Source organism: Meles meles, chromosome 4 (genome assembly GCF_922984935.1).
Source record: "Meles meles chromosome 4, mMelMel3.1 paternal haplotype, whole genome shotgun sequence".
Classification (NCBI taxonomy): domain Eukaryota; kingdom Metazoa; phylum Chordata; class Mammalia; order Carnivora; family Mustelidae; genus Meles; species Meles meles.
In genome coordinates, this window is record NC_060069.1 from 94,169,581 (window position 1) to 94,195,808 (window position 26,228).

Sequence of the window (26,228 nt, forward strand, 5' to 3'; positions counted from 1 at the left end):
TTAACTCCTTCTTCCAATGGTATTTTAATCTTTTTTTTTATTAGGTTTTCTGTTCTCAGTATAATAAATAGTTTTCTGTCTTTTCTATTTTCTAGTTTGCTACTTCTGATTTGCTGTGCACTGAGAAACTAGATGGCCAAATGTATTAGAATTCAGCTTGAAATAAAATCAAAAGGACTCCGAGTGAGGACCTTGAGGCTATATATTTAAAAATGTGTGTTTTCTTGCATACGCACCAGCTGAACCTTAGTTCCTTTGTGGCATCTGTTGCTTGCTTTTTGGTTTGTAACTGTTTAGAACAGATAAAATCATGTCTGAAGAAATGCTGTATCACAATAGAGATACAGAGCAAAGTGTTCTTTCTCTTTAATGGAAACTACTCGTTCCAAATCCTGCTGGTCTTTTTTTGCATTTATCTTCAGAAAGGGCAGCAGTACAAGTTTGTACAGATGTATTTAGCAATATTTAAGGCCTTAAAATGGCACTATTCATTAGTTATGATTGGTGGCACTTATGTACTGCAAACAGTATAAAAAACAAGATTCTCTTTACACTCGCTTCATAAGAGAGACCTCTAAAAAAAAAAAAAAAAAAGATCACATACAGAAGTGCCAGATTAAATTTGTTGCCATAAATGTTGATTTGGCTTTCCTAGTGATTTTTAGTCTTTTTATTTTTTTAATATAACTTTACTATAGTGAATCCCAGCCCCCAACTCCCACAATCGGGTTTTTTTTTTGGTTGTTGTTGTTGTTTTTACAAATTGTTTATTTTCTTCCAAATGCATTGTGTTTTTCTATAATGCTATGAAACGTCTTTGTTTCCCTTCTTCCATTTGTTTTCGTTTGTTTGTTTCCATTCTGCCTTCTCTCAAACATAGACTGATCTTCAGCTCTTTAGTGTCCTATATGTTGATTTAGTATCATATGGAAGTATTTGTATTTGTTTTCTTCAGGGATTTATACATCAATATGTTGATGTATTTATAACTGATATAAATCATAACTGACTTATACATCAATATATATGAGGCTTTTTATCCTCATCTTACTACTTGAAGTAAAACTTTAAGTATGTCTTACATAGCTGTTCCTTTGTCAAGATCATTTGTGAGAGCAAGTCATTTTCTGAAGAAATTTTATTTGGTGGGTGAAGGATCCATTGAGGGATTCTCATGAATTTTATCCCCTGTATTCTGATCCGCTGCACTTCTTTTCTAAGAGCTTGTAGAAGAAGGTATGAAAATCCCCCTTTTGGTCTTCTGGTCTGGAGTTTTAATCCTGAAAGATGTTTGTTCACTTTCTCTTTCCTCCTTTGGACAGAATCTGGTGGTGTCTTCTACATGCACCTCTTCCAGATACATGTGATTTTCCTTTTGGGACCTCTGCTGAGGGAAGAAGGTCCTGGGTGCCCCAGAGGCAATGACGGCAGTCTCTGGGCGGTTTTCTCTGTTCCTGTCTTACATGAATAAGACGTAGCACAGTGGTGGTGTATTCTTCCTTTGTGCTCATGTAATCTTAATATCTTTCTGTTGGTGGAAAGTTAAAACTCCACTTATTTATAATAAACTGATCATTTGTAATTAACTAATATAATTTAAACTATAATAAGCTAATAAGGAAACTCAGTATAGTTAATACCTGTATTGCTTCAGTGTTGTTTAGGAACTTTTCATTCAGCAAACATTCTGAATATCTATTAACTGTTATGTTCTAAGTATTGAAGAGAATAATAAACAAGATAGGTGAGTCTGCCCTTAGAAGAGCTTCTCTTGTGTGTGGGGGAGTAATAAATAAGATTATTTTTAGATTATAATAGGTGGATACAAAAAAATAAGAAAGGTGATGGCAACTACCTTGGAGAAGGCCTCCTAAGAAGGAGATGTTTAAGAGCAAAGAAGCAGTCATGTAAATAACTTAGGTGACGTGAATGAGCCAGGGATTCTGGGCAGAGGGAACAGCAAATGTAAATAAAGCTCCCAAATGAGGAACTAGATTGATGTATTTGGGGAAAGTGAGAAAGGCAAAGAGTAAGATGAGGGTGGAGAGGTAGGCAGGAGTCAGATCATGATGAAAGGCCTTGTAGGTCCTGGTAGGGAGATGGGTTCCTTTTCTAAGGAGAATTTTTTTTTTTTTTAAGATTTTATTTATTTATTTATTTGTTTGACAGAGAGAGAGAGAGAGAGGGAGAGAGTAGCAGAGGGAGAGGGAAAAGCAGACTCCCTGCTGAGCAGGGAGCCCGATGGGGGACTTGATCCCAGGACCCCAGAATCATGACCTTAGCTGAAGGCAGACACGCAATCAACTGAGCCACGTAGGCACCTTCCAAGGGGGATTTTAAGCAGAGAAATGGCATCATCTAAGTCACACTGACTGCTGAGGGATAAATGGATTCTAAGGGGACAAGGACAGAAACAGAATAATCAGAAGACTGTTGCAGGGGACAGGGGGCCCTGCAGTGGAAATGGGAACTGTGTTTAGTTTCTTCCCTTAAATATTACCCATGTCTGGGGCACCTGGGTAGCACAGATGATTAAGCATCCTCCTCCTGCTCAGGTCATGAGAATCCTGGGATCAAGCCCTATGTCACGCTCTTTGCTGAGCGGGTAATCTGCTTCTGCCTTTTCTCTCCTCCGCTCATGCTCTCTCTCAAATGAATAAATAAAATCTTTTTTAAAAAATTATCCGAGTTTGGGGGCATCTGGGTGGCTCAGTCGGTTAACCGTCTGCTTTCAGCTCAGGTCACGATCCCGGGGTCCTGGGATTGAGCCCCACATCAGACTCCCTGCTTGGCAGGAACCCTGCTTCTCCCTCTCCCAGTCTTCCTTCTTGTGTTCCCTCTCTCTGTCTCTCTCTGTCAAATAAATAAAGTCTTTAAAAAAAATTATCCATGTCTGTCTGTAGAGGGCAAATTAGGTGATCACCCTGAACTACCCTATGATTATCTTATTGCTCCCTTTTTTTTTTTTAAGATTTTATTTATTTATTTGACAGACAGAGATCACAAGTAGGCAGAGAGGCAGGCAGAGATAAAGCGGGAACTAGGCTCCCCGCTGAGCAGAGAGCCCAATGTGGGGTTCATGATCTGAGCCAAAGGCAGAGCCTTAACTCACTGAGCCATCCAGGCACCCCTCTTGCTCTGGTTTTTTTTGTTTGTTTGTTTTTCTTGCTCTGTTTTTTAAAAAGATATAGGATTACGTGAAAAAACAACCACCTTGCTTCATCCCTGGCTTTTAAGAAGTTCATAAATATGGAGTTGAGATTTTTATTTACTTTAGACCATTGTCCAGTTCTTAGCATAAATGTAAAACCCCATACATAACATACTTCTTTCAAAATAACTCATGCACTCCCATTAGCAATTCATAGCATTTACCTTTGTCACCTAACTTTCACTAATTATATAAATTTATATGTGGCTAGCCATTTGTTTCTGAATACCCCAAGCATAGACTGGGCTTTGTGTGAAAATATATGTAGCACACAGGAATTGGAAGATTCTTTTAAAAAGTCAAATTACTTGCAGTGCCGGGGTGGCTCAGTCATTTGAGCATCCCATTCTTGGTTTTGGCTTATGTCATGATCTCAGGGTTGTGGATTGTGTCCCCTGTGGGTCCACACTCAGTGCAGAGTCTGTTTCAGATTCTTTCCCCCTCTCCTTCCCACTCACACTCTCTAAAACAAATGAATTTTTTAAAAATGTAACTATTTATGGGGTGCCTTGGATGGCTCAGTCAGTTAAGTCTGCCTTCAGCTCAGGTCAAGATCCCAGGGTCCTGGGATGGAGCCCCACATGAGGCTCCCTGCTCACCGGGGAATCTGTTTCTCCCTATCCCTCTACCCCACCTCCCCGGTCAGGCTGGCTCACTCTCTCTCTCTTTTTAAGATTTTATTTATTTGAGAGAGAGAGCCCAAGCTGGAAGTGGGGGTGGGGGGTACAGAATGACTGCTGAGCAGGAAGCCCAGTGCGGGGCTCAATCCCAGGACCCTGGGATCCTGACCTGAGCCGAAGGCAGATGCTTAACTGACTGAGCCACCCAGGCGCCCCTCAAACTCTCTCTCTCTCTCTCTCTCTCAAATAAATAAAATCTTTTTTTTTTAATATTTTATTTATTTATTTGACAGAGATCACAAGTAGGCAGAGAGGCAGGCAGAGAGAGAGAGAGAAGGAAGCAGGCTCCCTGCTGAGCAGAGAGCCCCATGTGGGGCTCGATCCCAGGACCCTGAGATCATGACCTGAGCCAAAGGCAGAGGCTTTAACCCATTGAGCCACCCAGGTGCCCCACAAATAAATAAAATCTTTAAAAAAGAAAAGAAAGATCACCATAGTGGCCCTGTGGAAGGTTGGAATGCCTCTAGATGGCACAAAAAAGAACGCTTATGAGGTTCTAGTTCTGTTCTGAGAGTCATTATGAGGGCCTGAACTAGGGCAGTGGGAACACAGAGAAGTTAAATTCAAAAGCTATTTAGGACTTGAATTAGATTAGATCTGATTGAATTAGATTGATTTGATAGAAAGTGCCTTAGAAGAATAGAAGAATGTAGGTTGAATCTGTTTCTGGCTTGGGTGAGAGGGTAGATGGTCCTGTCACTCACCTAGATGAGAACTGCAGTAGGATCCAGAGTCACGCATCATATAGGCTGAATTCTCCTTTGTACTAATATAGTATTGTGAATTATAAAGACCCCCTCCTGAGAAAGCTGGGCAGAGTATAAGAGACTGAGGCTAAGGGCTAATCCAATGTAAGTAATCAAAGATAGGCTCAAACCATTCTTTTCTCTCCCCCCTTTTTTAAACTCTTTATTTTAGAGAATTTAAAATATTAAAGTAGATGACTCATATCATGAAACTCTTATGTGCATGCCTGTGACCCTCAACAATAATTAGTCCACGGCATATCATATTTTATATATACCCCCTCCTATTTTATTTTATCATTTTCATCATAAATCTTTCTGTACTTATATCTAAAAAGACTCCTTTTTAAACATCATTATTATTTTATTTAAATATTTTAAATATCATTATTATACCTAGGAAAATTAACAGTAGTTAATACCAAATATGTAGTAAGTCTTCAGATTTCTAGTTGTTTGAAATGTCATGTTTGTTTGCTTTTTTAAAAAACAAGATTCAGATACAGAAAGATCACCAAAAAGCAGAAGTATGACTAATAAATTACTTTATGGCATAGTCTTGTAACCATCCCCAGATCAAGAAGTAGAACCCAGAGTTCCCTTCATGTTCCCCATCCTAATCACTACACCCTCTCTGTCCTGTAAATATCCTGATATTTAGAGTAATCACTTCCTTGAAGATTCAGATAGTTTCATTACCTAAATGTGCATCCTTTCACACATTTTAGTCTTGTCCGTTAAAAAAAAGTTGATATCTCTTTTATATATAGATCCCTTCTGTCCCATTATTTTCCTCATTTTAGTTGTTGAAACTAGGCTGTTTGACTTAGGCAGTTTCCCACAGTCTAGATTTTACTGATTTCATATGATGTCCATCTCAGTATATTCCTTTTTTCTGTATTTCCTGTAGTTTGGCAGTAAGATTTAGTGACTTTATCAGACTGGTGTTTGTGCCTTGGCAAGACTAGATAGTGGTATGTTCTTCCATTGTCTCTCTTTTTATGATGTGCATATCACTGATGCTTAATGCTTGTACCTATTAATTCATTGTGGGTTGCAATTAGTATTATTCTAAGTACTGACACTACTTTCATATAAAGACACTTCAGCTCTTCTATTTCTTTACCTGGAGGTACAGTTCATATAAGAAAGCAGAATAAATGCTTGATCCCTTCCATTTATTGGCCAGTTTTCAAGATGATGAACTTGGTCTTCCTCCAAAGATGACCAAATCTTTCCTTTTAAAAGTGCCATTATAAATTCATGAACTTGAACATGCTTGATGGGTTTCATACATTGCAGTTACTATCACAATTGAACCTTAAATTGTCCCATGTTTAGCTAATGGGAGCCTCTTCTGATTGACTCTTTAAGTCCTTTAGACAAGACCCTAGTAGTCTTTGATGCTTGTTACGTGGTATTATAAGATGTTCCAAGTTCATCTTACATGTTTTCTGCCCTATACCTAGAATCATTTTTCTAAGAAGCCCTGATTTCCTTTAGGGAGAATTATATGTTAGGCTCCAATTGGGGCTGCAGATGCTCACTGCTACCAGATGGGTCATTTTTTTCTAGTCCTTTTAAATGGACAGAACCAGGATAGACAAAAAGATGTAATACTTCATGGGTTCATATTGATAATTCCAATGCAAATCTTATTAAACCTCCTCTCCATTACATCTCATTCCCCTTTCTTCCATACTGAGAATCCTGATTTTTAAGGACTAAGGGAATGAAAGGGTAATAGAATTAGTGTATATGATAATTACTTCATTGGTTTTATCCCATATTACATCACTTAATGTCCCAAATAATTGTAATATTATCATTCATGTGGTTACTAAAAACATTAAAATTTTTTGCATGTGCTCTCTCTCTTCTCTCCCCAGTTTTCTTTAAAGATTTGAGAGAGAGAGAGAGGGCGAGCAGGGTGTGGGGGAGGGGGAGAGGGAGAGGGAGAAGAGCGCCTTAGGCAGCTCCTTGCTGAGCCTGGAGTCCAACACAGGACTTTATCCCAGGACCCTGACGTCACAGCCTGATCTGAAACCAAGAGTTGAAAGCTTAACTGTCTGCGCCATCCAGATGCCCCCCCCCCCTTTTTTAAATAGTTGTACTTTATCTGCAGTGTTACCCCACTGTAGTATACTATACTCTTTCCTCCCAGCCCATTTGGTCTTAGATCTATAGGTAACATCACCAGGCATTATGTGAATGTCTCTCTGGTCATTTTGCTTGTCTGAAGCTTGTGCTCTAGTAGTTTCTTCAGAAGGATTTTATGGGAATAGTAATCCCTGAGTTTGCGCATTTTATATTTGAAGTAAGTCAGTTTCACTGGATACAAAAGTCCTTGGTTCATACTTTCTCTCAATTTCCTAAATACATTTATTTCTTCTAGCATAATGCCTTGCTGTTAAAAAAAAAAAAAAAAAAAGAAAACTGATACTCTTTTCTTCTAGATGCATAAAGGATTCTTTTTCTTTGAAATTTGGAATTTTACCAGAATGTTTTGGTACTAATCATTCTGGGGGTTGACATTCTTTTCTTCTTTTATTTCTGAACATATTCTTGAATTTAGCATTTAGTATTCTGTTTTCTTGCTTTGATTTTCTTCTTCAGATATTCTTACTATCCATAGATACTTTGTCTACCTCCAGTATTTGTCATTTTTCTCTTGAATATCAGTTGTGGGAGTCCTACAGATGGGATCGTTGGAACCTTGTTGTGGTCCTTGCACTCAGCTGGTGTTGAAGAGGGTAAATCTCCTTGTTTCAACTGATGCTCTCAAATTGGCCTGTTGTGCTTTCTGGCAAATTCTTGATGGCTATTTTGGGATTATCCTGTTCTGAGTTCCATTAGGTGCAGCCCCACTGAAGATTTCTTTATTGTGCAGACTTTTTGGGTATCGGTGGTTTGTATTCCGGGGCTTGTTGAAGATACCTTGTCATCTGGTTTTGTTGTAAATGTAGTCATAGCGTTTTGGTTTTCCTCTCTAGTTGCTCTGTTTTTATGTGGGGATTTGGAGAGTTTGAAAACTCTGCTGCTATTGCTATTTTCCCAGACTCCCCCGTAGCTGGTGCGCACGCGCGTGTCTGTGTGTGTGTTATATTTGAATCAGGATTTAAATAAAGTTATATGTCTTACAAAATCTGTAGATTCCCCTCTGTTATTTTCCCTCTTCGCTCTCCTTTTCCCTCCCTCCCTCCTTTATTCCCACTACAATTTTGAGTTGAAGAAACCACATTATATATCCTAAAGGAAAAGCCTAAAGAATTTGCTTATTGAATCCCTGTAGTTTAACGTGTTATTCTGTCCTTGCTATTTCCTTTATTGTGGTAAATTGGATCTAGAGTCTGGATCAGATTTCAGTTTCAAAATAAAGTTATATATTAAAAACAAAACACTGGATAGAACAGCTCAAGGAGAGCAAACAGTACAGAAATAGAAGCACTGGAGTGAAATTTTCAGGTTGAAAGTTGACTCTTGGGGGCGCCTGGGTGGCTCAGTCAGTTGAGCATCCAGCTCTTGATCTCAGCTCAGGTCTTGATCTCAGGGTCATGAGTTAAGGCCCCACATTGGATGTCACACTGGCTGTGAAACCTGCTTAAAGGGAGGGAGGAAAGGAGAGAGGGAGAAGTGAAGAAGGGGGGCGCCTGGGTGGCTCAGTGGGTTAAAGCCTCTGCCTTCGGCTCAGGTCATGATCCCGGGGTCCTGGGATCGAGCCCTGCATCGGGCTCTCTGAGCCTGCTTCCTCCTCTCTCTCTGCCTGCCTCTCTGCCTACTTGAGATCTCTGTCTGTAAAATAAATAAAATCTTTTAAAAAAAAAAGTGAAGGAAGAAAAGGAGAGAGAGAGAGAAAAGGAAGAGGGTCTGGGAGAATGAGGCATGGTTGTCAGTGGGTGCAGGGTTTCTCTTTAGGGTGAAGAAATTAGATTGCGGTGATGGTTGCTGCTGAATTGTATACTTTAAAAAATAGAGCTTACACCTCTGCCTTCGGCTCAGGTCATGATCCCAGGGTCCTGGGATCGAGCCCCGCATCGGGCTCTCTGCTCCGCAGGGAGCCTGCTTCCTCCTCTCTCTCTGCCTGCCTCTCTGCCTAGTTGTGATTTCTCTCTGTCAAATAAATAAAATATTAAAAAAAAATAGAGCTTACAGTATGTGAATTATATTTCAATAAAGCTGTTATCTTAAAAGAGGAAGTTAGGGGCGTCTGGGTGGCTCAGTGGCTTGAAGCTTCTGCCTTCGGCTCAGGTCATGATCTCCGGGTCCTGGGATCAAGTCCCCATTGGGCTCTCTGCTCGGCGGGGACCCTGCTTCCCTTCTCTCGCTGCCTGCCTCTCTGCTTATTCGTGATCTCTGTCAAATAAATAAATAAATAATCTTTTAAAAACATAAAATAAAATAAAAAAGGAAGTTAGATTTAATAACAAAGAGGGATTCCTCATCCTCTAAGACTTATAGGAAGAAGGTTGGCATGGGTATACATGCTGATGAGTTTGTAAGTGACCTGTCCTATAAGCTCACTTAAAAGTGAGACTTACATCTTCGATTATCTATTGAATATACCCCTTGGGCTATTCCACTCACATGTCAAACTCAATATCATTGCTGACCAAAAAGAATGTAATGCAAGGCACATGTAATTTTTCATTGTCTAGTAGCCAGTTTTAAAATTAATTTCACATTTGTTTTTATTTTTTAGATTTTATTTTTAAGTAATCTTCTCACCCAGAATGGGGCTCAAACTCACAGTGCAAGATCAAGAGTCGGCGTGCTCTACCAACTGAGCCAGCCAGACGCCCCTGAAATAAATTTTTATATCTCTTATTTAATCTAATATATTTAAAATATCATATTTCAATATATAATTAGTGTAAAAAATATCCATGAGGTAGTTAACATTCATTTCTCATACAAGTCTTGGAAATTCAGTGAAGTCGTCTTAATTCAGGCTTCCCAGATTTCATGTGCTCGATAGCTACATGTGTATCATACCTAGGTCTTAGACCATGTGGATGAGGAGGCTTAAAATGGAGCTCATGACTGTTCCTGTCTCCTGGATCTCAATAAATGACCCCCTTTCTAAGAGTCGTTCTCTCATTTCCCTCTTTCTTAATATTCGTATCAACCAGTCGCTTAGTAAAGATAAAAGTAAATGTTCATCTTTAAAATTTACACAAATCTATCTCTTCTTATTCAACCTTACTTATCTAGTTCCCCAATTTCAAGAGTCTATAATTCTTCCTAGGCTTACCTCTCATCTGGTCTCTGCTTTTGCCCCCTCGTAAATGCATTTTCTACTTTGTGGCCAGAATCTCTACCTGACTGACAATTTTACAATGTTACCTTTAGTGGCTTCCTAGTATTTCAGTAGCAGTAGTTAGTGGTAATAGTAGTAGTAGTCTGTGACCACAGGTGATTCTTTGGGAATGTGGGGAAAAAGAAAGATATCTGGGGTGGCTGGGTGGCTCAGTTGGTTGAGTGACTGCCGTCACCTCAAGCCATGATCCTGAGAGTCCCAGGATTGAGTCCCGCATCAGGCTCCCAGCTCCAGGGAGTCTGCTTCTCCCCTCTGACCTTCTCCCCTCTCATGCTGTCTCTCACACTCTCTCTCAAATGGATAAATAAAATCTTTAAAAATAAATAAATAGATATAAAAATTAAAAAAAGAAAGTAGATGTCTGTCCTTCATTCTTTTAAAGTAGATGTCTGTCCTTCATTCTTTTAAAAAGTACATTTAGTCTGGGGCACCTGGGTGGCTCAGTGGGTTAAGCCTCTGCCTTCAGCTCAGGTCATGATCTCAGGGTCCTGGGATCAAGGCGGGCATCGGGCTTTCTGCTCAGCAGGAAGCCTGCTTTCCCCTCTCTCTTCCTGCCTCTCTGCCTACTTATGATCCCTGTCTCTCTGTCAAAAAAAAAAAAAAAAATCTTCAAAAAAAAAGTACATTTAGTCTGTTTCTTAATGTATATAACATAGGAGAATGTGTAAATGATTTTTTTTTTTAAAGATTTTATTTATTTATTTATTTGACAGAGACACAGCGAGAGAGGGAACACAACAGGGAGAGTGGGAGAGTGAGAAACAGGCCCCTGGAAATTCTATTTTAAATATTTTGAGAACCTCCATGCTTTTCTCATAGCAGCTGTACCATTTTCCATTCCTACCAACAGTGTACCAGGGTTCTAATTTCTCCACATTTTCACCAGTGCTTATCTTGTTTGTTTGTTTTGTTTTTTAATAGCCGTCCTAACAGGGGCGCCTGGGTGGCTCAGTGGATTAAGCCGCTGCCTTCGGCTCAGGTCATGATCTCAGGGTCCTGGGATCGAGCCCCGCATTGGGCTCTCTGCTTAGCGGGGAGCCTGCTTCCTCCTCTCTCTCTGCCTGTCTCTCTGCCTACTTGTGATCTCTCTCTCTCTGTCAAATAAATAAATAAAATCTTTAAAAAAAATAAAATAAAATAATAGCCGTCCTAACAGATGTGAGGTAATACCTCATTGTGGTTTTGATTTGCATTTCTCTAATGATTAGTGATTAATGATAGTGATTTTCATACACTTGTTGGCCATTTGTCCTCTTTGGATAAGCTTCTGTCCATGACTTTTGCCTATTTTAAATTGGGTTATTTGGGGATTTTTTTGTTACTGAGTTGGAGTTTCTTAGCTATTTTGGCTATTAACCCCCTGTCAGATAAAGGGTTTGTAAATATTTTTCTCCCGTTCCATAGGTTGTCTTTTAATTTCTTGATTGTTTTCACTTGGCTCTTATTCCAGCAAATCTTTCTCCTCTAGGTTAGATAAGATGCCCCTCTTCTCATTTCCCATGAACTTGTAAATAACTCTGTCTTGGCACTTACCTTACTACATTGGAATTGTCTGTCCTTATAGGTCTGATTTGTCTCCACCGTCTTCCCCCCACCCCCCAACGAGATTCATACTAAGGGAAAGGATTTTGCCTCAGTTGTCATTTTTGTATTCTAGTCCCTACTGCAGTTCTTGGCATATAGTGGGCTCTCAGAAGTTGGTAGAACTAAATTGAACCCCTGAAACTGTAATAAGTTATCAGAGTTTAGGACTAAACATTAACCAAAGTTAAAATAATTGAAGACTTACATCTTTTAATACCAATGACCTCTGTTTGAAATTTGAGTAGATAGATGAAACTGAGAATAGTGGTACTTTTAATTTTACGTGAAAAAGAACTGTGGCATACACAGAATACAAAAAAGGTAAATATGTAACTACCAGGGCAGTGTTCTTGTTGTTCTTCTCATGGATTTATTCCCAGTATGTAGAATAGTACCTGGCACATAATAGTAAATAACTGGTCAGTAAATATTTATTGAATAAATGAATGATGTGTATAGAAAACACTCAGCTTCATACTTGATTTTGCTTTAAGGCAAAAATTAAGTTCAAAACATTTCTTCATCTCGAATTCAATTTAAAATTTACCACTTAAAGCAGGAATCAAATTACTATATTCTCTCCTTTATAAAGGAAGTCTAGTACATAAATATGTTTTTTTTTCCTCTTTTAGTAAACGAAGCAAAAAAGGAGATAAAAATGGAAAAGGCTTGAGACATTTTTCCATGAAAGTGTGTGAGAAAGTTCAGCGGAAAGGTACAACGTCATATAATGAAGTGGCTGATGAGCTGGTATCAGAGTTCACCAATTCAAATAATCATTTGGCCGCTGATTCGGTAGGTACATCATGCACGTGACTTTGACTGGAACGGCGAAATGGTATATCTCTGGATTGACTGTCATTATTAAGGACTCAGACAAGCTGGGGAATTCCTTTGTTGTTGAGTTTTTGTTAGTTTTGTTTTTGAAAGCATTCTTTTATTATATATTTAAACATAAAGATTAACAAATATTTTTAAAAATCTACTTTTGGGGGCTACAAAAGGAACATACTGGTTTGTTTGTTTTTTTTAAGATTTTATTTATTTGAAAGAAAGAGAGCACACAACCAGGAGGAGGGGCAGAGGGAGAGGGAGAAGCAGACTCCCTGCAGAGCAGGGAGCCTAACTCTGGGCTCCATCCTAGGACTTTGAGATGATGACCTGGGCTGAAGGCAGACGCTTAACTGACTCAGTCACCCGAGTGCCCAGGAACATACTTTTCTTAAACATACTTTCTGTATTTGAATGACTTGGGATGGGTTTCTGAATTCGTTAATATTTCTTCTATTCTAAGTCAGTTTGAAAAATTTATCTTGTTTTTAATTGAAAAATAATGTATGAACGTGTCTAAAAAAATTCAGTTGTACCAAAGAGTATATAATAAAAAATCTCTCTTTTTCTTTTTAAAGATTTTATTTATTTATTTATTTTTATTTGAGAGAGCACAAACAGGGGGAGCTACAGAGTAAGAGGGAGAAGCAGTCTTCCCGCTAAGCAGGGAGCCTGACACGGGGCTCAATCCCAGGACCCTGAGATGATGACCTGAGTCAAAGGCAAATGTTTGCCTGACTGAGCCACCCAAGTGCCCCACAATATCTCCTTATCACAGACCTTAATCTGTTTCCCCAAAGGTATATTCACTATTCTTGAGATTCTTGAGTATCATCCCCCAAATTCCTTATGCATATACATAATAAAATTTATTTCCTTTTTCATTTTTTAAAGATTTTATTTATTGATTTTAAAGAGCAATAAAGAACAGTTCTGTCACTTCCAGAAGGTTCTTTCTGCCTTTTGTAATTTGTCCCTCCCTCCCTCTATCCCTAAGCAAACTTTGATCTGCTTTTTATCATTATAGGTCAATTTGCATTTTATTTAAATGTAATCATATTATATGTACTCCACAACAATTCTTTTTTTTTTCCCCACAACAATTTTTATAACAGTTCTTGACCTTACTGGAAATAGTTATAGTCTTCCAACCTTAATTATGACTGACGTTTTATTTTTGAGATGATAGCAACCATAATTTGATTTTTTTTTTTTAAGATTTTATTTATTTATTTGACAGACAGAGATCACAAGTAGGCAGAGAAGAAGGCAGAGAGAGAGGAGGAAGCAGGCTCCCCCGCTGAACAGAGAGCCCGATGCAGGGTTCAATCCCAGTTTCTTTCTTAACTAAAAAAAAAATCAGAAATGGATACTGAATTTAATCAAATTCAGTATACTTTCCTGAAAACTGAGGAGTTTTACACTGACAGTCACAAATGAGATTGGTGGGATTTTTTTTTTTAACCATCTTTGCAGTTTTGATTTGCAGTATTAATGCTGGTTGTTTAAAATTTAGAGGCTTTTTTCCTCCTTATTCCTCTTTACTCCATTACAGGTTAAATAGCATGGGTTGTATATTTCTCTTCCCTGACATATTATAGAAATCATCTGTGACACCATCTAGGCCTATCGATTTGGCGGGGGGTAAAGCTTAAATCGTATTCTCCATTTTTTCTTTGGTAATTAGTCTGTTTAGAATTTCTGTCTCCCTTAGAGTCAGTTTGGTATTTTATGTTTTCTTAGCAAATCCTCCATTTCATACCTGTTCTCAAAATTATTTGCAATTATTTTCCTCAAATAACCATTTCTTAAATCTATACTGACCCTCCTGTTTTGCAGTTAATTTCTTTTTTTATCTTCATTTTTCTTTAAAATTTTTATTTATTTATTTATTTGATAGAGAGCAGGAGCACACAAGCAGAGGGAGGGGAGAAGCAGGCTCCCTGCAATGTGGGGCTCAATCCCAGAACCCTGGGATCATGATCTGATCCAAAGGCAGACGCTTAACCAACTGAGCCACTCGGGCACCCCTTTTATCTTCATTTAATATTCTCTTTCTTTAAGTTACTTCTGTTATTTTTATATTCTATAGACTATGATATATACTTTTATTATTTTGTTAAGTAATTAAAATCTTTATAGCTACAACTTTTCCTCTCGTTCACTGCTTTAGCCATTTCCCATTGATTCTGATATAATGTTGTTATTTAAATATTATGCAACTTTGGTTTTCATTTCCTCTCTGACCTAAGAATGGCATTAGAGTTTTTATAGTTCCTGATGATAGGAATTTTTGTTTGTTTTTCTGAGTTTTTACTTTTTACTGAGTTTTTCATTAGCTGTGATCAGAGATCGTGAGTTGAATTATTTATATTTTGGGGGGTTGCTTTGAGTTTTTTCTTGTGAGTCATTCTTTTCTCTGGCAACTGTAGAGAAGGTATGTAACATTCTGATTCTGAGTGAAGTGGAAGTTCTCAAAATGTTCTACAAGACTCCATATGACCTGGCCCACCATTACCTCTCCGATCTCATCTCCTGCTATGCACTCTCCCAGTTACTACACTCTAGCCACCTTATGATAAAGATTATATTTTGAAATTATAGCAACCATAATTTGATCTTTTTAAATGAACATTTCTTTCATTTTTCTTAATTAAAAATATCAGAAATGGATATTGAATTTAATCAAATTCTGTATGGTTTCCTGAAAATTTAGTAGGGTATGTTATAGACTGATGATCATGAATGAGACTGGTGGGGTTTTTGTTTTTTGTTTTGGAGTGAATATGCTGGATATGTTCCTTATCAGGCTGTTATACTCACTATTTCCTTTGTCTGAATCTCTGCTAAGGAGCCATGTGGTTTCGCTCTCCCCTCCAGTTTTCACTCAGATGTCTCTGTACTGAGGTATTTCTTAGTACATTTCATCATCTAACATACATTTTTACTAACCACCCCCATCCCCATCCCTGGATACAAGTTTGGGGGGTTTTTCTTCCTATTCCCTACTGTGTGGGGGATTTTTTTTTTGTTTTTTAATAAATTGGAAGGTTTGTTCTTCTAGTTCTTTAATTGGTTATCTTTATAGCTGTAAGTAACTTCATTATTTTGTTTCTTTTGTTTGTTGTCACCTATAAAACCAGTATCTGTGGCTTATGAAGGAAAAAAATTAATATGCTTGTATTTACTTGCATCTCCCATCTTTCCTGTTCAGCACAAATTCAGATTGAATGTATTAGTGGTAGTTGTTAAAAGAATAATATTATTATAGTTGTTGTTATGACTTTAAATAAATATGTTGCGCCAAAACCTCTATTATTATGTACTTCATCTGTTCGAATAGTTCATCTGCTTTGGATCCCGTGCCCCTTTAAATATCAAGGAGAACCTCACTCAGCAGGCCTACTTTGGTTTGTCTCCTGATATTTTTTATTATATTATTATTTCTGCAGGGTCAGGATTTCTAATATTTACATTCACTTCTGTAACTTCAGTCTCTCCCTTCAAGTTTAGTTTCTGTATTCAGTTTTCTCGACCATCCATTACTATCATGGCATTTGATTGATTGAATTTTTCATAGGAAATGCTTGTCCACAATAAAATAAGGGTTTTTTTCTTTCTGCAATCTAAGTTAACACAGTCTCCTTCATTGAGAAAAATGTTTTTTCTTTCCGCAATCTAAGTTAACACAGTCTCCTTCATTGAGAAAAATCTTGCTTAAAAAAAAATCAGCTGAAATAAACAATGTGCTTTAGTGACCTATGTGATGACATTTTGGTGCAAGTTTCCTATTTTCATTGTAGACTAGTAACAGTTTTCAGATCAGCCCTAGTCCTTGGACCACATACTTGAAAAGCACTGTTTTATCTAACTAAAAACATGCATCCTTGACTTTTCAAAATCTTATAATATCCTCCCAGTCAATGCAGGGTTTTAGCCCACTTTAATTAATAACTCCATTACCCCTTTCTGATATATACTGTTGTCACATATGTTCGATCTATATATATTCTTGACTCCACAAGACATTATTATTTTATAAAGCGAGTTTATTTGAAATATACCCACATATTTGTCTTTCATGTTGGTCTTTATTCCATCCTACACCTCCAAACTTCTATCTTGGATCCCATCCATCTTTCTTCTACCTGAAGAATGCCCTTTAGTATTTTTTTAATTTAGATCTGTTGCTAACATAATCTTTATTTTTTAGAATGTTTTATGTTTTAGATTGTTTGAAAGTATCTTTATCTCATCCTTACTTTTGAAGAATATTTTCACTGGGTATAGAATTCTTTAAACACTCTAAGGTATTATAATAATAATATTAATTAAATATCCTAATATCCTGTGACTATATCTTAGGCCTTAAAATTTATCACTCATTAAAAGTATTTTTTAGCAGGCTTATGACCAGAAGAATATTAGGAGAAGAGTTTATGATGCTTTAAATGTGTTAATGGCAATGAACATAATTTCAAAGGAAAAAAAAGAAATCAAGTGGATTGGCCTGCCTACCAATTCTGCTCAGGAATGTCAAAATCTTGAGGTAAGTGGAAAAATCTGTTTCTAGATAGTAGTTTATTCTATTTTACATAAGAGGCATTTTATTTTATTTTATTTTTAAAGATTTTATTTATTAGAGAGCACATGCAGGAGGAGTGGCAGAAGGAGAGGGAGAAGTAGACTCCCCACTGAGCAGGGAGCCTGACATGGGGTTCCATCCCAAGACCCTAGGATCATGACCTGAGCCAAAGGCAGACACTTAGCTGACTAAGCCACCAGGTACCTCTATAAGAGGCATTTTAATTTAGGAATACATATAATATTAAAATATTTCTAAGTGTTCTTGTATGCTTTTTTTTTTTTTTTTTTTTGTCAGACTCTGTTGAATTTTAGAACTGGAAGGAGATTTAGAAAGGTATATAGTTGACTGAGAGACATAGAAACTTCTTAGAAAAGATATTTTATTCTAGTTTAATTGTGAACACTCTAATAATAAATTTTTGACAACTCAGAAATAATATGTTATTTGATTAAATGCTTGCTGTATGGATCCAAAAAAAAAAAAGGATCAAACTGCCTGTTTACTTTTAGTGTTTAAACTTTTGTCCTTGATTCTCGCATCAGTGGCAACAGAATGGTATTTCATCTGTGTCTTTATCAGAAAGGATAGAATGTTCAGTGTATATGATTTTGGGATGCTATATGCAAAAACATTTTTTATTCCATTAACTTTAATCATTGTAGAAAATCTTTCCTATATGAGCATGTGCCCTGACCTACTGGTTTTAAATTGATTTGACATAAATGTACTCTCATGGCCATAAATGGAATACACTGAGGTTAAATATAGTTTCTGGCAATAAATATGGTTGATTTCATGTTTTTATTATCCTTTTTCCCCTCAGCAAATCAAAACTTATTTGATATTACTGCACTTGTGGATAGAGGGAGAAATCAGACATTCATCAGGAGCTGTAGAATGTTGGGGCGCCTGGGTGGCTCAGTCAGTTAAGCATTTGCCTTCAGCTCAGGTCATGATCCCAGGATCTTGAGATTGAGGTCCCACATTGGGCTCCTACTTAGTGGGGGGGGATGTCTGCTTCTGCCTCTGCCCCCTCCCCTCCACTCATGCTCTCTCTCTCAAATAAATAAATAAAATCTTTGAACCCCCCCCAAAAAAATGGTTGTAGAATGTTATTCATATGCTGTTGGAAATGACCTCCTTTTCTCCTGATAGAGTAGAATTTGAGGATCTTTTTTTTTTTAAGTTTTTTTCTCTAATTTTTTTTAAAGATTTTATTTATTTGTCAGAGAGAGAAAGTGGCAGGCAGAGGGAGAACCAGGCTCCCTGCTGAGCAAGGAGCAGAATTTGGGACTTGATCCCAGGAGTCTGAGATCGTGACCTGAGCTAAAGGCAGACACTTAACTTACTGAGCCACCCAGGTATCCCGAGGATCATTTTTATTACAGTAATAGTAAGCTGATAACAAAGCCTCAACAAGAAGAAATCTATTAGCAGTTACTGTGTATGTACCCAAAGATTATACAGGACAGAATCTCTGACCCCAGGAGCTTTCATTCTAACTGAGGAAAGGAAAAATGTGAAAGAAGTTACCAAAATTGTGGTCAGTTATTCTGAAAGACATATATACAGATGCTCTGGAAAGGGAGGTGAAGGAGGGCTTAACCAAGAAAAGAAACAATTCCTTGAGATCAGTGATAAGGGAGGTATAGGCGTTTGCCCAGTGGTTCAGGGCAAGGAGGGCCTTCCAGAGGTGGACATAAGAAAGCATGCACACAGCTGGGTGTGACCAGAGTACAGGCAGGGCTAAAGGGGATAGATTTCTAAGTGTGAAGCTTTGAGGACCTGATCCTGGAAACAGTGGGAAGCTTTTGAATATAAAGAGGAAGACTGATGGGACATATTCAAGGGATCATCCTCCTAGTGAGGTTAGAAGTTGAACTAACAGGAAGATGAGGAGGGAAATTGAGGGGGTGGCTTGGAGTTGGTCTGAGTTAAGTCAGTGTCGTGAGGTTGGAGAGGTGTTTTATAGGTCGAATCGATACAACTTGGCTTGGTGTTAAATGGGGGTATGAGGGACAGGTAGGGGCCTGGCCTGTCACAGCTGCAGATACAGGGGGAAACTCTTTTCAAATTTAGAAAGCCACATAGATTTTTCTTGTGAATCTTAAGTAATTTAAGATGAAAGTGCTTTAGTGGTTAGATGAAAAATGAGAAGAAACTCTTGGTGCAGACTGGAGTAGATGGGGAGCAGATAAGAAACACTGTTAGACTTGACAGGAAAAATGTCATGTTTGATGTTACTCACTTTTGCCCAAAGACACAGTGAGGAACTCGTCTATGAGGAAATTCAGACCCTAATAACTATTTAGTTATTAAGTTAACTATTAAGTAATAGTTGTGTGAAGCTGGGAAATTTGTCCCATAAGCATGTTCCTTACTTTACAAGTAGAAATTGTGTATTGAATATGTATGCTCTCTGTATTAGGAGGTATGCCCATTTAAAAGTCAGTTAAACTGAAATCTTAAATGAGATCTTACTGCATTCTTTGGGTTGGGGGTAATATAAGAAAGTAATTAATAGTAAGGTCTCTGGAACCAGATGGCTTAGGTTCAAATCCTGACTCTTGCCCTTCACTAGCTATGTGACCTTGGGTGGTTACTTAACCCTATATGCCTCCATTTCCTTACATGTTACCTTAAATGGGTAACAACAGTTCTTACCTCCTAGGGTCTTAAGAAGATGCCTTAAGATAATTTGTGTAGGGAGGGAAAAAAGATAATGTGTGTAAAGTGCTTAGTTGAGTTGCTGGCACACAGAATAAGTATTCATTAAGTGTTAGCTATTACTCGGATAAGAATTTGAAAATAGCAACAAGTACTGCATATCAAGTATTTATTAAGTGGGTGAGTTTCATTAATAATAATAGTTACCACAATTCTGCTATCATGCCTACTTGCATACCCCAACCCCTGCTCCCCAAAAAGGTGTGATATGCCTTTATTGATATTGGTAGTTAAAATGGATTGAATTTTAAGGAAAATTCTTTTTTTAAGATTGATTTATTTATTTTAGAGAGAGGACACAGAGCATGAGCTGGGGGAGGGGCCGAGGGAATATGGAGAAGGAGAGAATTCCAAGCAGACTCCGCACTGAGTGCAGAGCCATATGCAGGCTCTTAAGATCATGACCTGAGCTAAAACCAAGAATTGAACACTTAATGGACTGAGCCAGCCATGCACCCCTAAGGAAAATTCTTGATATCTGAGAATGGGGACCTGGAAAGTAAGCAGTACTTTATACTCTCCATATGTTCATGTTATTTTGTAACCTGTGTTTTAAAGATAGAGAAGCAGAGGAGGATAGAACGGATAAAGCAGAAGCGGGCCCAGTTGCAAGAACTTCTCCTGCAGGTAAAGAAGCTGGGATGTTTTTCATTCTTTTCACTACCTATATTCTGCTACTCTACTTACTTGCTTTTAGCATTGGTGTTTTCTCCTTTGGCTGCCTTTTGAGTAGTGTCTGATGGGACCACACTAAGGCGGCCTCCTCCACATCTGAGCTCACCACCATCCACATGGTCTGCCTTTAGGATGATTGTCTCTCACCATCATCATGGCCCCATGACAGGTCACCTACCCTGTGCATGACTCATATTATGCATTACTTCTGACACTTATTCTTACTCTGAACAGAAACTGTCAGAAGTCCTTTTGTGTGTGTTTATTTTAGCCCTCATTTGGAATATCAAGAAGTAAGGCTCATTAAACTTCAGGCCCTTTGAGTAAAATTATCAAATCCACCTGTAATAACTTATCTGTAAATAACAGAACAATATATAATGATTCAATAAGCTTTGTAGAAATACCAAAAGTTAAAATGCATTTCTTTTTAAGAACATTAGCTTTTATAGTGTAATAAGGATCCCTATATTTATACTGTTTTGGATAATTGCCTGGAATTTGGATGGTTTTTCAAATATAATAAAGCTAGTGTATAAAATCATTGAGGTAAAATCACATGGTCTTTTTTTAAAATTTTTGGTAGTTGTAGTTGCTGTAAAAATTCACTTTGAGCAGTGTACTGGGGTCATTTTCAGTGCAATCAGAAACCCTTTTTAAAATGAGCCCAGAGGATCTTTATGCTTTTTTATTTTTTAATCGGCAAATTCTTTATATCAAAAGCTTTCAACCACTCATAAAATCCACTTTAATTTGACAACATTAGATCCTATTTAATTTTTTAGGTGAGTCCACTTTTCAGAAATAAATGTACCAATTAAGTTACCAAATATTGTAGCAGTGTTTTCCAAAAACATTCCCTTTGTCTAATGGATAAAATAGGTTAGGTATTCTTAAATATTCCACATTTTTGTTTTTCACTTTCTAGATGCTTCTCTTTGTTTATTTCACCTTCATATGTAAATCAGAGCAGCAAGAGAAGAGCATTTAGCCCTTGCAGAGAGCTCCATGTGATCTGAGAAGGAAGTAGGAAAGGAAGTAGACCAGGGGCAGAGAAGTAGCAGCAGATAGAGCAGAGATTGCCCAAACACAGGCAAGCTCCAAAGGTGATGTTCCGCCCTGAGTAGGTGGCCGCTTTCTTCCTTGCTGTGGTCTGCTTTCACTCCAAACCCTGCAGGACCTACCTGAGGAGCTAGTGTTGGAGCAAGCATTTTATGTATTTTTCATACTGGATTTCCAAATAAGGCTTTGTTTGAAGAGAGTATTCTGCAGCTTACAAAACAAAACACAAAGAAGAATTTGAAAGCTGATGGTTTTTTCCTGTGCTGCTCCCTGTGGAATTCTGCCTTCTGCAACCTGCCCTGCCAGGCACTGGCTTCTGATCCATGCTCTCACTTCCTTCCAACCCTGCCCCCTGCTGTTTCTGTCCCCGCAGGGTTTCCCACTAGCTCACACTCCCTCACCTCTGTGCCAAGCCTTTCTCGGATTTCCTCAAAATCCTCATGGAACATTTTGGAGCCTGATTCTTGGCTAATGTTACTAAGAAACCTTGTTTATCAGTATGCCTGTAATTACCTGTTTATCAGGAAGAATGGTGCTGGGCATGATCACCCTCCTGCAGGTGGGATATTCATACCTCTAGATAGCCTTCATTAAGAAGGAAGTTGAATATTTTTTCCTCTGCTTATCTTTGTACAATGAGTACTGTTTTTTGTTTTTTTTTAAGTCCTAAATTTCTTCTCCTCTTCCGTCTTTCAAACCCAATATTTATAGATTTCAACCCAGGGGCAACCTAGCTGTCAGCATTTATTTAAATCTTTTTTTTTTTTTTTTTAAGATTTTATTTATTTATTTGACAGACAGAGATCACAAGTAGGCAGAGAGGCAGGCAGAGAGAGTGAGAGGGAAGCAGGCTCCCTGCCGAGCAGAGAGCCTGATGCGGGACTCGATCCCAGGACCCCGAGATCATGACCTGAGCCGAAGGCAGCGGCTTAAACCACTGAGCCACCCAGGCGCCCAACTGTCAGCATTTATAAAAGTAGACCTCTCTCAACATTAAAGTAAAACCCAAAGTATAACTGAAAACATCCACTCTGTGGTCTTCTGGTGGACATACACACAGCTTATTTCCTGTTAGTGTTTTGTTTCTCTCTCATTCATCAAGTACCATTTATGAAGATGTCACAGAAAGTAAATTAAACGTGTCCCTGAACACTAATAATTTACCATGGCAAAGCTGGCTTAATTTCTAACAAGTTCATGTCACCACTCACTGACATCACATGACACAAGTCAGTTTTACTTAACTGCCACCACTTTTCATTTATCCTTGGTTAACATATATGAGGAAGGGTGTGAATACATGGTATCTATAGGTAATTCAGATACCCTACTTTTATCTGGATAACTACCCCTACCAGCCATTAAACCTTTTCCAGGGCTGCTAATGCATAGCAAAATGAATGCGTGAACTTGCCCTCTGTTCTGCCTCTAAAATTGATATTAATGAGCCTGGAAGAGAACAGAAGGCTGAAGGAAATCAGTCAAAGGGCAACAAAGGAAATCTACCCAAAATAAATGGGAGGTGACTTTTCTTTTTACTGTCTAAATAAAACTATATATGTTATTACTGCTTTCTTCACCTGAAAAATCTCTGTACACGTATTGAACAGTGAGTCATACATATCTAAGGACTCTATTTACTACTCTTGATATTCCCTCCTATCCTGAGGCCCTACTGCAGCAGTAGGGCCACAGAGTGAGGGCAGAGTATGAGAGCATCTCCTGAGATGCTTTTTTGGTAGAAGGGAAGAGAATCTAGGCAGAAGTGTTCAAACATTTAATTCTTTTTCTCAGTTTTACAGTATCAATAACATATTTTTTCAACATTAACTATATTAAACAATGAATATAAAACAGCCCTTACTCTTTACCAGCAGAAAATAATGAAGTATAATTTCAGTAATGTTTGATAGTATTGATAGTGATAGTTGTGTTTTGTTTTGTTTTGTTTTAGAGAGAGAACACACACACACCAGCAGAGTGGAGAGGGAGAAGCAGGCTCCTCACTGAGCAGGAAGCCTGCCATGGGGCTCAGTCCCAGAACCCTGGGATCATTACCTGAGCTGAAGGCAGACACTTAACTGACTGAGCCACCAGGTGCCCAGCAATGATAGTTTTTTGATAGTGATTGATATTGATAGTGATTTTTAGACATAGTGCTGGGGCTAGAATAAATTGGCATCCCTTCTATTTTGTGAATTTTAGTCATAAATGTTCACTTTCTAGGGATAATACCCAGTCATTTTAAGATAAAAGTAATCTTAATTAAACTCTTGTTAAGGCTCAGAACCTAAAACAAATAATCCTAGGATAAGATTGCTAAAACATAGAAAAGCAACTTAAATTCATCCCTACTGGGCAAAGATGAGACATGCTGATAAAAGGGAATGAGTGGATCTGACTTTAGGAGCATTTAAAAACCATTCTGGGGGCGCCTGGGTGGCTCAGTGGGTTAAAGCCTCTGCCTTCAGCTCAGGTCATGATCCCAGGGTTCTGGGATCAAGCCCCACATTGGGCTCTCTGCTCAGCGGGGAGCCTGCTTCCCCCTCTCTCTGCCCCTCTGCGTACTTGTGATCTCTCTCTCTGTCAAATAAATAAATAAAATCTTTAAAAATAAATAAAAAATAAAAAACCATTCTGTTTCATGAGTAGATAAAAAAGTTGAATTGCATAGTCTTTCTAGCTATGGATTTCTCTGGTACGTTTGCCTTATTAAAAGAGACGTGAGCAGTCACTTCTTTGACTTGCAAATAATGGTTATAATGAAAAGTAGCAGCAAGACTCAGTATCAGGATTAGGCCTTGATCTATCTTATGAGTGCCAAGCCTTAGTTTCTTGTCTGAAAGATGTCAGGTGAAGGGTGGGTCAGGCCAGACTCCAGCTGTGCCCTGGGGATGCAGGAATACTGTGCAGGTGCCCTGGGAAACTCGGGTGAGTGAGGGCAGAGCCCCTAGGCTCTGGACTCCCTGCCCCTCTGCCACCAGCCAGAGCAATGCTGCTTTCATCTGTTTTACGTAGTTGTCCATAGATCTCATTTGAAGAAAGGATTCCGTGACTTTATGAAGTTTGCGTATCCCTGAGCTAGACAGGTTAAAAGGTGTATGTAACTCCCAACTCCCACGAAGTTAGATAAGTGGAAAATACAAGTTCGCTTGGTATCACTTTCTCCTTGTCACTCTAAGAAGAGTTACAGGGGCTCCTGGGCTCTTGCTGATTTGTAAGATCATGTGTCTGTGGATGACGGAAGCCATAGGCCCCATAATTTACATTAGGATGATGTTAGACATCATTTAAAAGTATGTGTTTTCCCTTGAAATATATCTGAGTTAGATCATTCAAATCTTTTTTCCTAAGTATTTCATTTTCATTAAGTTATAGGTAGACGGCCTCTTTAATATCTCTAATATACTATTTATACTATTTAATAGTATTTAAGGTCTCTGATAGTATTTAAACTCTCTAATTTCTAATTCTCCAATACTATTTCTTGAATGTATTTATTATAATTCATTGAATCCCAACTCACTTATCCACATTAAATGACCATATTCTTTTTCTTGATCATTACAGCAAATCGCTTTCAAAAACCTGGTTCAGAGAAATCGGCAAAATGAACAACAGAACCAGGGCCCTCCAGCTCTGAACTCCACCATTCAGCTGCCATTTATAATCATCAATACAAGCAGAAAAACAGTCATAGATTGCAGCATCTCCAGTGACAAGTGAGTGGAGAACCAGGGGAGGCCTGTTAGGCTGGCCTTCCAGGAACACATTCCTATCATTCACAGCATAAAGAAGGGTGTCCTTCATTATCCGAGCCCTCTGAGGCTACCTCCCTGGGGTGCATGCATGGAGTGCTGCCATCTACTAGTGCATTCTTCATCATTCACCCTCTCAGCCCCTGTCTTTTGCCTGGCACTGCACTGCCTGTCCTGTATGCGTTGTGGACCTGGACCCCGGCCAAGGTGCACATGTATGTACATGTATGTGGTAACCCTGGGCAAGTAACTGCCTTAAAGTAGACCATCAGTGAGAGCCTGGGACAAGATGGGTTCAACATGTTGTTTCTTTGTTTTGCTGTATCTGAGTTGAGTATGCTTCTCTTTATTAATGAATGGACAGGAAAATGCTACATGCATTCTCTGCTTGCTCTTTTTCTTGTTTATTTTATAACTAGAAGCTTATACCTTTTGGTCACCTTCAACACCTCCATCTCTGGCAACCACCAGTCTGTTCTCTGCGTCTATGAGTTCCTTTTTTTTTTAGATTCCACATATAAGTGAAATCATACAGTATTTGTCTTTGATTTATTTCAGTTAGCATAATGCCCTCAAGGTCCACCCATGCTGTTGCAAATGTCAGAATTTCCTTCTTCTTTATGGCCAAATATTCCATTTATGCACAGACATGTCTGTGCACACACATATACCACATTTTCTTCATCCATTCATATTTCAGTGGACAATCAGGTTGTTTCTCTATCTTAGCTTTTGTAAATAATGCTGCAGTGAACATGGGGGTGTAGTTATCTTTGGGAAATAGTGATTCTGTTTCCTTCAGATAGATACCCACAAGTGAGATTGCTGAATCACATGGTAGTTGTTTTTTTGGGTTTTTTTTTTTTTTTTTTGAGGAACCACCATACTGTTTTCCATGGTGGCTGTACCAATTTACATTCCCACCGAGATTTTTTTTACATTTTAACTAAAGTTGATGATGATATTTATCATAGCAAGTGAAAAGTAGCAGTTTTAAAGATACTACTAATAATTAATTATAATTTGTAATTAATTTGTAATTTGTAACT

General features: G+C 38.2%; 1 protein-coding gene across 8 annotated transcripts in view; it reads left to right on the plus strand.

The window, feature by feature from the left end:
* The window catches only part of TFDP2 (transcription factor Dp-2), a 170,771-nt gene that overhangs the window by 129,699 nt on the left and 14,844 nt on the right, over nt 1-26,228 (plus strand). For 6 of the 8 annotated variants that reach the window (XM_046002554.1, XM_046002552.1, XM_046002555.1 and 3 more), the window contains 4 exons: nt 12,171-12,333; nt 16,772-16,918; nt 20,243-20,311; nt 24,992-25,143. In XM_046002554.1, the coding sequence (XP_045858510.1) occupies nt 12,171-12,333; nt 16,772-16,918; nt 20,243-20,311; nt 24,992-25,143 (531 nt within the window). The remainder of the gene's footprint in view (nt 1-12,170; nt 12,334-16,771; nt 16,919-20,242; nt 20,312-24,991; nt 25,144-26,228) is intronic. The other 2 variants (XM_046002553.1, XM_046002557.1) reach the window with 1 other exon arrangement.